Source organism: Mytilus edulis, chromosome 1, assembly GCF_963676685.1.
Source record: "Mytilus edulis chromosome 1, xbMytEdul2.2, whole genome shotgun sequence".
NCBI lineage: Eukaryota > Metazoa > Mollusca > Bivalvia > Mytilida > Mytilidae > Mytilus > Mytilus edulis.
This window is the reverse complement of record NC_092344.1, coordinates 25,888,640-25,901,828: the sequence shown is the minus strand read 5'-3', so window position 1 is coordinate 25,901,828 and position 13,189 is coordinate 25,888,640. Positions and strand designations below refer to the sequence as shown.

Here is a 13,189-nt window from a genome sequence, read left to right as displayed (position 1 = left end):
CGGAAAGTGAAAATAAAGGAAACTGCTTAATTCAGCTCTCCCCCCCCCCCCAAGAAGTAACTATATAAAATTAACCTCATATGAATTGAAGAATAAGTCGGCAAAAAGAAGAGCACATTTGATTTCCAGATGAATGCCGATGGTTTTTTGAAAAACACGTAATAGCTATGTTGTTTATCAAGAAATTTTGTATGTCAGCTACAGATATAATCTTGTTCTCGTCTTGAATACAGGGTTGGTAAAAACACGGTTTTTTATGTATTGCCCGGCCCAATTAGTACTACTTGGAAAACCCGGGTTTTATTGGGTTTTACCGGGTATTTAATAATAAAAATAATATAAAAAAACTGGCCTGAATTGTTATAATTATTCAGTGGTCAAACCCAAATGCAACACATTGAAGGTTTTTATAAACACATTTGTATTTATAAACGATGTTTACTATACACATGGAAAAAAGTATTACAACACCAAATTGAAATTAAAATTAAAAAAACACTACTTATTTTTTTGTGATCTAATTTGTTGAAAGAGAATAAGCTAAACATTATTTAAATTTCACCTGAGTTTAATCAATAAATATCGACTCGATAAGTTCTTATCTGCACCTGCAGCTACTGTACCCGTATACAGTAAAACATATGTTTTAATCCTCATTGTTTTCAACACTTTAAATAACCAAGCTTATAAAGTTATGTTATTGACACCCTGTATATGGTAATCCACAACTCTTAACTGCAGCACGATGGCAGATTATCAGCATGGGAGAAGCAGGTATGTCGCTGTGACCATTGCACGTATTGTTGGTCATCACCATTCCACTATAAGTCTTTTTGAGAATAAAAAGCATGCAACAAACGATGTTAAAGACTTACCGAGATCAAGAAGACCCCCTATAACATCTGCTAGGGAAAAACAAGCATAATGAAGGTTGGTCAGAAGGAAACCCATTGCAAACAATACAATCCTTATAATAGAGTGGTGGCCATACAGGAGCCTTTAAACAAGAAATATTCGAGATCGACTCATCGCTACTGGTTACCGTACGATAAGACCATTGTGGGACCTTTGCTTACGAACAGACACACTGTTACCCGTATCCAATGTAGTGCAGAGCTCGACAAAGTTGGAAATTAGTATCGTTGAGGAAGATCCACTGTTCCAATGGAGTTCTGTGTATCTTTCTTGGCTCGATCATAGCCCGGATTCGAACCATAACGAGCATATATGGGACACTATTGAGCGTAAAGTGCGCGAAAGGACACCCCAGTTCAAACACGTCATGAAATAAACAATGCATTTTATCAGGAAAGGTTGCTACTACCATAAGCAACAAATAAGTAGACTTATGGCAGGAATTAGAAGACGTTAAGAGGCGGTTATCCGTTTTAATGGAAGCTGCGCACAAAGTACTAATTCTTTGGCGTATAACGATCAACCATGATGTGAACAATCATCTTAAGATTAATTTTGAAATGTCTGACATTGTTTAGTTCGACTACAGTGAAAGTTGTAAAATGCATGTCTTTTATTAAAAAAACACTTAATTTTGTTATCAAAATTGTCGTTAGATTAAAACGTTTTTTTATACATTTTTCTTCGTTTTAATGCCAATGTTATCATTAACTATGTTTCAATATTATTTTACAATTATTTTATCATATTCCATCCAAAATCAGAGGCTGATTTTTCAAGTTTTAAAAAATCAAGGTGTTACTTTTTTCAATGTGTATAGTTTGAGAGTATTATAGTACAAGTATATGCATTTAAGGAAGTATTATTCTAGCGACTCTGAGACAAGTGTACATGTACATTAAAGCATATTAGACACATCTTAATTGGAAAGGCTTTCTCAATAATTCTCCTAAACATCTATTAAAACACCTCTTTGCTAGATTTGTAAAACTGTAAACATTAAGCCAAATAATTCTTTTTTTTTCAAATATGTTAAACTAATATAAACAGGTAACAATTACATGTGAAAATATTCTTTGTATTAATTTGTATATCACAATTTTTTTAAATATGTAATTATTCAGATTAGAAGACATATATGTTTATATACCAATAGTCACCCTTTTCATTTCTATATGACTTGTGTTAATGACATTACCCTGCAGGGTATGTATTTTGGAACATGATTCCATAGCAATGAAACTTACAATTCACTTAAATACTGCAACAATTTTTTCAAAGTTTGAATTATTGAAACACTGCTTCGAAATACGCGAGGTATCCTAAAATGTATTCTGCCTACATAGTTTGAGAATAGGAAGAATTTGAATTTTCAACCTTCTAGAAATAACTTGTAATTGTTATCATAGCTATAATTCTAAGAAACTACAACAAGTCTTTACTTTTTTGTGTTGAAATCGGCGTTACAAATCATATTGCCTAGTATGGCCCAGTTTAACTAATTTCTGAGAGTATTGCCCTGCCCAGGAAAACACGGGTTTTCCCACAGGGGTTTTCCCGGGCGTGTGATACTTTGCCAACCCTGTTTGATAGCATATGTATTTAATATGCCGTTTGTCGTATAACAGTCATTAATCTGCATCATCATTATTTACTTTGATGTATAAAAAGTATCTGTTGTAGGTTTGCATTGCTTTGTGACATTTTTTTAATGACCACTACATTTTGATATTAAATAGTATTGTAGTTTTCACTGTATACAATAAAGGCTAGAGAAGTCATACAAATCTAAACTTGAACTTCATCTACATTCTTTCATAATTTTGGGAACTCATTTTAGAAATTTAAATGTGACGTCATTTTGACACTGGTTATGGCTAACAAGGTTGTGAATTTCTTAAATGTATCCGTTTTTGTTCTGTAGCTAGTCACCACTTCAGTTAAATCATGTGTATCTATTATATAGTCATTTTATAAAATTTACTGTTTGCAAAAGTATGTATTATTCTAAATAATAAGAATGTTCTTGCCCTAGTTGGATAAACCTTGCAGTATTGGTAACAATTTTTTGGAACCTTTGGTCATCAGTACTTTTCAGCTTTGTACTTGTTTTGGCTTTCAAATGTTTTTCGTCTGTGCGTCGATGTATTGCCTTGTATGGACGTGGCGCGCGTCCGGCGTATTAAATTAAATATTTAAAATAACCAGGTACCTGTTGTTATTAATCGTTTTTTTCTCTGTCCTATATTTTCTCCCATTTATTTGTATTGTAGTCCTGTCATGTAATAATGTCATGTAAATGTTATAATTAACATTGCCATTTAAGCGGGAATTTTGGCATGCCACAAAACCAGGTTCAACCCACCATTTTTATTTTAAAATGCCCTGTACCAAGTCAGGGAAATGGCCATTGTTAAATTATAGTTCATTTATGTGTGTGTTACATTTTAATGTTGTGGTTTTGTTGTGTCGTAGTTTTATTATATTTGATGCGTTTCCCTCAGTTTTAGTTTGTAACTCGGATTTCTTTTTTCTCTATAGATTTATGAATTTCGAACAGCGGTATACTTCTGTTGCCTTTATTTGTTAAGATAGCTTAATAATTACACTATTGACTCTCATTTTGAAATCGTACAAACGAAATGTATTTGAGAAAAAACTTGAAGCAAGACGAATATCAGGAGTTTATATTGACATAGAAAAAATGCAAATTATATCTTACACAAGAAAAAAAAACATTTCTCCTCATCAGTCATCCTCTTTAGTTTCTCACTATCAAATAAATCTGCGCATAACAGGACTATGAAACAAACAAAAACTAAGTTATAGTGTATATGCTTATACCTTAGTTTTTGTATGTTACATATCTGCTGATCATATGAAATATGCATTTGTCAATAAACTAATAGACATATGTTTGTCGTGTTACCGTGACGTCATCAATAGTTGTATGTTTTACCTCTTTCATTCATTCGAAATAAACTCGCAATTGTGGTGCACACTATGAAATAACGCTGTACGCGGGTAATTCAGTGTGCACCTTATTTTTAATGTCATTTCTTCATACGCAGAACAGAATATTACAGTCATATCTCGATATAGTTGTAAAGGATTTAATATCAACGGGAATGCAAATTTTTTTAAATGTTTATTCAAAATGAGTGTTACTTACATTTTGCTATCCAGATTGATATCTGAGCAAAAATAATGGACATTTGTAAGTTTGTAATTTTAGAATGTAACCTTGGTTTTTTTGGATTCAACTGTTCACAGTCATGCCCGGGTTGCGTTTTTAATCTGTGTGATAAGATTACTGGCTACTGCAGCAATATCAGTGAATGTGAACCAGGCTATGTAAAAAGTCCATACTGTAATCAGGGTAAGTTATCATAGCATAGGAGATGATCACTTGATGTCAAAGGGAATACATGGATGTTCTTATTAAGATGGATATTAAATTTACCATCCTAAAACATAGTGATTTAGAGTAAGATATTAATTCTAATAATTGGTTATGCATTCACAAAGTTTTTCATATTTTTCACATGGATATAATTGTCGAATTTACAAATAATGGTTTGTGAGTTTTCCAATGAATTATGTTATCTAAGTGGTTTGCTATGAATTCATATTATGTCCAATATTACCCAATAAAATGAACAAATAAAAATATTAATCCTTCTTTAAACTATTCACTTCGGTTTTGTTCATCAAACAGGGATCAATATATAGTTAAAGGTAATCGATATGTTTGAAATTTATGCGATTAAAAGCAGCTGTTTTTTTTATTTTGTTCTACATCAAAGCATAGTGTATATATATTGTCATTACGTACATGTGTGCAGTTCCCTCATGTGGCTTTGAGTTTAGTAATAGATATTTTACCAAATAATAATTGTTTATGAATTCAAGAGAATAACTTAACATTATCTAAAATGTTTTTTTCCCCTGGTTATTGAAACAATTCTAACTAGTCTAACATAATTACAATATTCCATCACTTAAAAAGTATTGAAATATATTCGTATATCAAATAAGTTCTAAACTTCTATTTTAAGTCTAGTGTACGATTTAAAATAAGTCTTAACTATAAATTCTTGAAATTAAGTAACTTTGAAACTATTATATTTGTGTTTGTTACAAATGAATCATTTTGTCTGTAGAATGTGACGACTGGTATTTTGGCATAAACTGTGCAAGTAAATGTAATTGTCTTCAACACGTTTGCAAGACATCTAACGGTAAATGTTCGGCTAAAGGATGCAAGAAAGGATGGTATGGTTTCGCTTGTGATAAAGGTATGTTGTCTGTATTCACACATTGCCTACATACTATATTTCACGAGCTGATGTAAGGAAATATACGATTAGAAAATCACAAATGCATTGGTAAATATTCCAGAGATAAAAATAAGAACTTTGCTGATTCAAATGTATATAAATTTGTTTCGCACAAACTGTCCTCATTTTAAAAACTATTAAATATTATAAATCATTTTAGAATGTGATCCTGGTTTTTATGGTTTCAATTGCAAAGAACAGTGTGCAACATGCTTCAACAGGTCCTGCGAAAGAGTAGAAGGGAATTGCTCTTATGATTGTATAGACAGCTACGAAGGAGTGAAGTGCCAAACTTTAGGTATGCTTATTTGACCAACGCGATTGACAACTGTCTGCAATTGTCTATAATTAATTCTTGGACTGTAAATACGTAAATTCATTTTTAAAGAAGCATACCAAATCGAATACAACGTAACAACGTTGCGCACGGTGTTTTTACAAATCACATCATTACTATAGATTATCACTAAAACCAATGCGTTGTTTGTTTAGATCAATTAAAGTATGATTTTTTTTGCAATACTTTCGATTATAATAAGTCATCGGATATTACGCTTGTTTCACTAATTGTGACGTTAAACCAAAATCAACGTCACTGTAACAGAAAACCGGGAAATCGCCGTTTTGAAAACTGAAAGAAAAATGTCCAAGGCAACTCAAGGTAAGCAAATTTGAGGTTAAGCCATTTTGTTTCTCATAAAAACAGAACGGCAAAAAATTATAAAATTTATAGCATAAAAGTTTTTTTAATGCATTCTTGAATGTACAGATTTTCAGTCGGAAAAAAATTGACAGAGGTACAGCAACAATGACTCCAAAAAGTATAGACTTCTTGTTCAAACGTAAAACAAAGATATTTTTTAAGATATCAATTATAACCTGCTGTATATCAGGAAAGCAGTGTTATGTATTAGAAAAATACATAGTTGTTTTTGTATTTGAAAATATGCATTTTATGTAGCATTTCGTTGAAACACAGGATTTTCAGTATAGTCTAAAAAAGTATAGCCATTTGTCCACACGTCCACAAAAAGTAGCTGATGCATCAATTACGCTCAAAATGCACTTCTTAAAGCTTTATAATGATAAGTAATGAGTATTGCAATCACAAAAAATAATAATTACATTCAAATTGTTAACCTAATGAAATTTTAAAAGATGTATATATATGTTCCGGACCATATGAGTATTTGGACCATTCGCGTATGGTCGGACCATATGAGTATGATACTCGTTTGGTTTTTAACGAGCCGGACCATATGAGTATTTGGACCATATACTATTAGGTATTTGTTTTTAAATTACATTATAAAAGTTTCAATAATACAAAAACCTTATTTAAAAAACAATGATGGTTACAAGACAACTTAAATTAACTATGTTACTTTCCAGTGACTTCTTGTATAACAGTTCATTTCGAAATTTTAAGTCGATATATTGCCATTCACTCGTAATAACAAATCGATAACGACCATCAGTAATGGCCATCGGTATAAATTGTGTAATGTATAAAATATAGTTTTGACAAGTAAGTAAAATTAACTATTTAAAACTTTTAATTTTTACTTAACTAATGATTTTATTATAATATAATATAATAATAAAATTTAATTTACCTATATGATAGCGTCTTTTTAATAAACAGTCATACCATATGAAGAGTTTAGAAGATTTGAAAGTAAACTGTAACAGTTTTCATTAACCCGACCATAAGCATACGGTCGGATCATACGCGTATGGTCGGACCATATGAGTATATACCCATATGGTCATGACCATACGCGTATGGTCCAAATACTCATATGGTCCGGAACCTTTATATATATATAGGATATTTTGCTGATGAAGATGGAGAAGATGGAGAATCATTATGAGAAATAAATCAACGTTCATACCCAATAGTGGGAGAAATAAACCATTGGATGACTATATTTAGTCATTATTAAACTATCCGCTTAAGTCAAATCAAACTAACCAGAATGTAACACATGGTGAAAAAATATAACATTGACTTGTAGATTAATCATTTAATTGCCGCATAATTGTATACATATTTTGGTTAAGAGTCAATTAAGTGCTTTCTAAACAATATGACATCCATGTCATTATTGAAGGCTGGATATTGTCAAGTTACGCACTAACAGTTTATATTTTACGGCTGTTGTCCCACAAATAACATTAAAACAACATCGTGTAGAATCATCCTCTCGTAAACACATGAAACATGTGCCACCCGACATTACCAAAAATAAACCCATTTCTACATCGTGATATGTGTTAAACTTTTGTGTATGCTGTAGATTAAAGTGTAAGGACAACTGTAATGGCAGATGAAAACTCGTCATGGACATATTATTTCAGAAAAACAAGATGCTATATCAGATGAACATAAAGCAATGATCTACAATGTTTGGATATCAACAAAGAACTCTAGACTATCTGGTAACAAAAATGACTTCAAGCGCGTGCTACAAGCATATGAAGTATGTCCTCATGAACACTTAATCAGAAGCATATGCAGAGTTTAAAGAGAGATATCCAAACATACAAATTTTACAACGATCTTTTGAAAAAACGTAAACCGTACTTTGTTATTCATTCGCGAGTTCGAGATCGCAAAACCTCTTGCTGTCGATATCACGTTGAAGGTAGGTATATTTTTTTTCAAAAGCTGTGACGTTATCTTTCCAGATTTCCAATACAAGCATCATTCCAAGTAGACGTTTCTAAGCCATAATTTGTGTCCGATACAACCATTATACACTGTGTGTGCCGAGACCAGGATGAATCTGAAGCTACGTTCGATACGAGCAGGACATAGAAGTGGATTTTCCAGACTGATAAAGAAGTTTGAATACATTCAAGGAGAGAAATATGGAACCGTGGACACGGAGGATTTGTCAAACATATTGGATAGTCTGAAACAGAAGCAGGAAATAGTACGCAAGTTAGATGAGACTTAGTACTACAGGAATTGGACGCCGGAGATATCGAAACGGAGATCGTCGAAGCAGATGAGTATGCAATTAACGTAGAAGGTAAAATTTGTCAAGTCAACAAACTTATCTTAGTCAAAACTACATCGTTTAATACACACGCAGATAGTTATACTCCATGCTTAGGAACTACTCAACCCGTTCATACTATTAACTCTTTATGTACAGAACACCAGAACAAGATATTTGGGCCCATCATTTAGCTCAACTAGTGAACACAGCAAACTACCCAAGATGAATCTCCCTACGTTCGATGGAGATATACTTCAATGGCAGTCATTTTTGGACTCATTTGAGATAGCCGTGCATGCAAATCCAACCTTACGCAACGTCCATAAATTCAAATATTTGAAATCGTTATTTCACGATGAAGCTGATGAAGTCAGTGACGGGTTTTGCGCTCACTAATACAAACTATGAAAAGGCAATTTCCCTATTATAAGAAAGATACGGTCAGCAACATAAAACTATGCAGGAAATTATTGATATAACGTCGCAGCCACCTAAAAAGGAATCACCAAAAACACTAACTTAAAATCTAAACAGTGCGATTATTGCCAAGAATCACACGCCTCGGTAAATTGTACCAAAGAAACTGAATATAAAGACCGCATGTCAATAGTAAAAAGAGACCGCCTATGCTGTAAAGAACATCATAACTTGGTCGATTGAAAATTAAATAAAACATGCAGAAAATGTCATTAACGATCACCACACGAGTTTATGTAAGGATAATGCACAAATAGATAAATAAGATAGTGTGAACGAAAGTACCATTCAACACCAAACGAAAGAAACGAAGACAATTTTACATTCACAGGCATTAACGAATGTCATGCTCAAAACCACAATAAATCCTGTAAATTCAGGACTACAATCTTTAGATTCCAACATTCTTTTTGATGAGGGCGCACAGAAGTCGTTCATCACAGAAGACAGAGCCGCTACATTGCACTTATCTATAACCGGCACAGAGAGTTTGGGGACAGCGCAGAAAGTACGAAAATCAGACACTTAAAAACTGCAACTATTTATTTGCTCATAGACAAAGTACAATTGCCGATCAGAGTATTGATCGTACCCAAAGTCGTCGCACCACTCAAAACTTACATCCACAAAACTGCTAAATTATCGTATTTATCCGGGATAAAACTCGCACATCCAGTTCGTCCACGTCCACGACAGTTTCCAAGTCTCTGTACTCGTACGAGCCGACTTCTATTGATCAATTATAGAAAACCATATCATTAGAGGTGAGAGACCTACTGCCGTGAAATCAAAAATAGATTATTTACTATCAGGACCACCTCACGGTACACCAAGTTACAATGACCAGTAATCATCTATGATGAATGAAATGACATCAAGAAAGACAGAAGAATGCGACCTAAAGAAGTTTTGGAAGTTGGAAACACTTGTCATTGAGCAAATAGATGAGAAGGAAACAGGGAACAAGTAATTTAGGGAATTATATTAGAAGACATGTGTCAGTTACCATGACAACACATATTTTGCCACATTACCCTGGAAAGAAGATCATCCACCATTACCAGTGAACAAAGAGATTGCCCACCGTAGAACAGAAAATTTAATCAAACGACTAAAGAAGAAACCGCATGTATACGGAGAAATAATAAGTGAACAAGAAAGAAGAGGAATTATAGAGAAGATAATTGAAGACACGGTGACTAGTTACAGAGTGCACTATATACCGCATCATACCGTAAACAAAGAATCGTCAACTACACTTGTTATGATAGTGTATGACTGTAGCTGTAGAGCAAGACCGAAAACTCCAAGCTTTAACGACTGTTTAATGGATACACCACCTGATCTAAACGAGGTATTTTACTAGATTTCGATTAAATCAATGTGCAGTTTCAACAGATATCTAAAAGGCGTTTTTAAATGTTGGATTAGACGAGAAAGACCGTGCTATATTATTTTTGGTTTTCCGATCCCACAGACTCTACAAGTCGTCTCTCAGTTTACCGATTCAAATTCGTTTTATTTGGAGCTACCTGTTCTCCATTTATTTTAAATGCCGTTGTTGAAAAGCATCAAAGGAAAATACATGTGAATGGACTGATGCTATACCGAAGGATCTATACGTTGACAAGATAATTTCAAGTCTTCCAACCGAGTGCCAATAACAATATTTTGACACATCTCGTATTTTATATGCAAAAGCGGGATTTAATTTACACTCTTGGGCATCAAACAACAAGACTGTTCAAAATCGTGCAACGTCAGAAAATGAAGTTGATAATGCCAAGCTTATCAAAGTTTTAGGACTAAGATAGAAAACAAACAAGGACACGCTTACTTTTGCAAAACAAGAATACGTCGAAATGGAGGATAATTTGATATTAAAGCGTGAAATTCTTAGACAATCTTCAAAAATTTACGACCTTCTAGGAATCATAAGTCCAATAACAGTAAGGAGTAAAATGTTCATACAGACACTATGGGAGAAAAAACTGGATAGGGATGAACCGTTATCACCAGACACTACACTTGAATGGAAAGAAATACAATGAGACACACATGAATGTCTAGAGACTGAAATTTCAAGACCATATTTTATAGAAATGAGATAAACGGAAGATATTTCGCTACACATATTCACAGATACAAGTTTAAATGCGTATGGAGCATGTGCATATGCAGTTTGCGGGAACCAGTCTACGCTGATTATGTCTAGAAACAGAGTTGCTCCATTGAAAAACATGAAAATTCCGAAACCTGAGCTCATGGCATCAGTGATAGGGAGTAGATTACTGAAACATTTGAAGTCATATATAAGCTTTTCACAAGCAACACTATGACAGTCAAATTACACTGAGTTGGTTAATGACTAAGAAACAGATACCGATTTTCGTCAAAAAACAGAGTTACGGAAATCAGCTGACGCATGGATTTTGCTGGAAAAACTGTCCGACTGATTCAAACCCCGCAGTCTTACTTTCAGGAGGTATGACAGCTGTAAGGTTTACACATTGTGATCTAGGAGTGAAAGGCCCCGGATGGATTGTGGGTGCAATAAAATGGCCTCATTGGAAACAAGAAGAAGATCTCATATTTACAACTCTATCCAAATTACTTATAAAAAAACACAAACGATCCAGCGACAAGTATTACAGTAAGAAATAATAAAATCGTGGACTTCTACGTGTAACATCGTATGTATAAAAATATATTTACAACTGTAAAAATGAGAAAAAACATAGTGGGAATTTAAATGTAGAAGACATTCAGATAGCATCCGTTGCTTGGATACAGGATTCACAGCTTCCATAATACCCGGATGTGTTTCAAATTTGAAACAGTAAACATAGAAAAAGATATTGCGAAGCATTTGAAATTGTACATGAACGAGAAAAAGTGAATATTTTGTGGCGGACGTTTAAACAACGCACACATTGCCGCTTCAGCGAAGTTCCCGATATTACTGCCAAATAAGGATACATTATCAACTCTAATTGTAATGGATGCCAACAATAGACTAATTCACTCTGGATTAGAAAGTACTGTCACTTTTTTACCGCAGTTTTACTGGATTCCAGCAATTCGACAATATGTGAACACAATTGTACACAAATGTGTAACTTGCGAAAAGGTTGCAGGGAGGACGTATGCTACTACGTACCCGCCGCCTCTACTAGCTGACAGAATAAAAGATTCACCGCCGTTTACTGTTACAGGCGTTGACGTTACTGGTGCGTTGAGCATCAAAACTAAAAATGGAGTAAAAGCGTAATTTTCTTGTGCGAATACAAAAGCCGTACCCCTAGAAATTGTAGAAGATCTTACAGAAAAGACATTTATTTTAGCGTTTTGCCGATTTACTAGCAGAAAGTCGTTACCAAAAATCATGATTTCGGATAATGCTACAACCTATGTAGCTTCAGCAAAGAAAAAAAAGGTTTCTGACCAAGTCAACGTCATTAGATAACTATTATATTCATATGGAACAATATGGAAGTTTATTCCGAAACGTGCACCATGGTACGGTAATTGGTGGGAAAGATTAATAGGTTTGACGAAAACTGTATTAAATTTTTTTTAGGAAAGGCATTTGTAAGTCTACGTCTACTATCGTCACAGAAGTGGAAGCTTTTCCTCATGATCGTCCATTGACGTACTTATCATCGGATGCAACGGATAATGAATCATTGACACATGTATTCTACGGAAGAAGAAATACGACTTTACCGTACACCAGAATTGTATATGGAAACATTTCAAATTCAAAAAACTTAACACAGGCATCAGCTTATAAATTGTTACAGATTCAAAATCATAACATTGACAATTTCTGGACAAGGTGGAAATGTGAATACCTTACACCACTTAGATAACAACATCGAACTAATGGAGTGGACAAACAGAACATTAATATTGGATGGGTCGTTCTAATGCATAATGAAACATCAAGAAAAACTTGGAATGTAGGGATCATCGACAAATTGATTCAAGGACGAGATGGGTTGAGCAGATCAGCTATTTTACGGACTAAAAATGGTCAAACGTCTAGACCTATTAGCAAGTTATATCCTCTAGAACTAACATCTAATGAATGCACATGACTATGTGATGAAATACTACCCGCCAGACGAGCAAAAAAAAAGATAAAAATGTTGACCAAATCAGACTATCGTATAACTTTATGGACTGTTAATTGTTCGTGCTTTATTACAGACTGAAAGAATTTTATTTTATTCGAGCTCATTATCAAAGACAGTTAAAAATATTAGAAGTATTATATTTTATCAGGGACAGTAATTGAAAGTGAAATTTTCATCATTGATTTTCATTTTATTGTAATTAAATTCATTCGCGGGCCCCCAGAATGTTAGGAACTACACTTGATGTGTTTCCGCTACTGCTCTCTATTGTACACGCCGTCACCGTTGTTGTGTCTATTCAGAGTTCCAA

General features: G+C 33.7%; 1 protein-coding gene and 1 long non-coding RNA gene across 2 annotated transcripts in view; one reads left to right on the top strand and one right to left on the bottom strand.

The window, feature by feature from the left end:
- The window catches only part of LOC139528698 (uncharacterized), a 493,302-nt gene that overhangs the window by 376,879 nt on the left and 103,234 nt on the right, over positions 1-13,189 (bottom strand). The window lies entirely within an intron of this gene.
- LOC139528679 (receptor-type tyrosine-protein phosphatase mu-like) overlaps positions 1-13,189 on the top strand; it is a 154,172-nt gene that overhangs the window by 71,968 nt on the left and 69,015 nt on the right. The window contains exons 10-12 of the mRNA XM_071324801.1: positions 4,151-4,294; positions 5,079-5,213; positions 5,416-5,553. Of these exons, the coding sequence (XP_071180902.1) occupies positions 4,151-4,294; positions 5,079-5,213; positions 5,416-5,553 (417 nt within the window). The remainder of the gene's footprint in view (positions 1-4,150; positions 4,295-5,078; positions 5,214-5,415; positions 5,554-13,189) is intronic.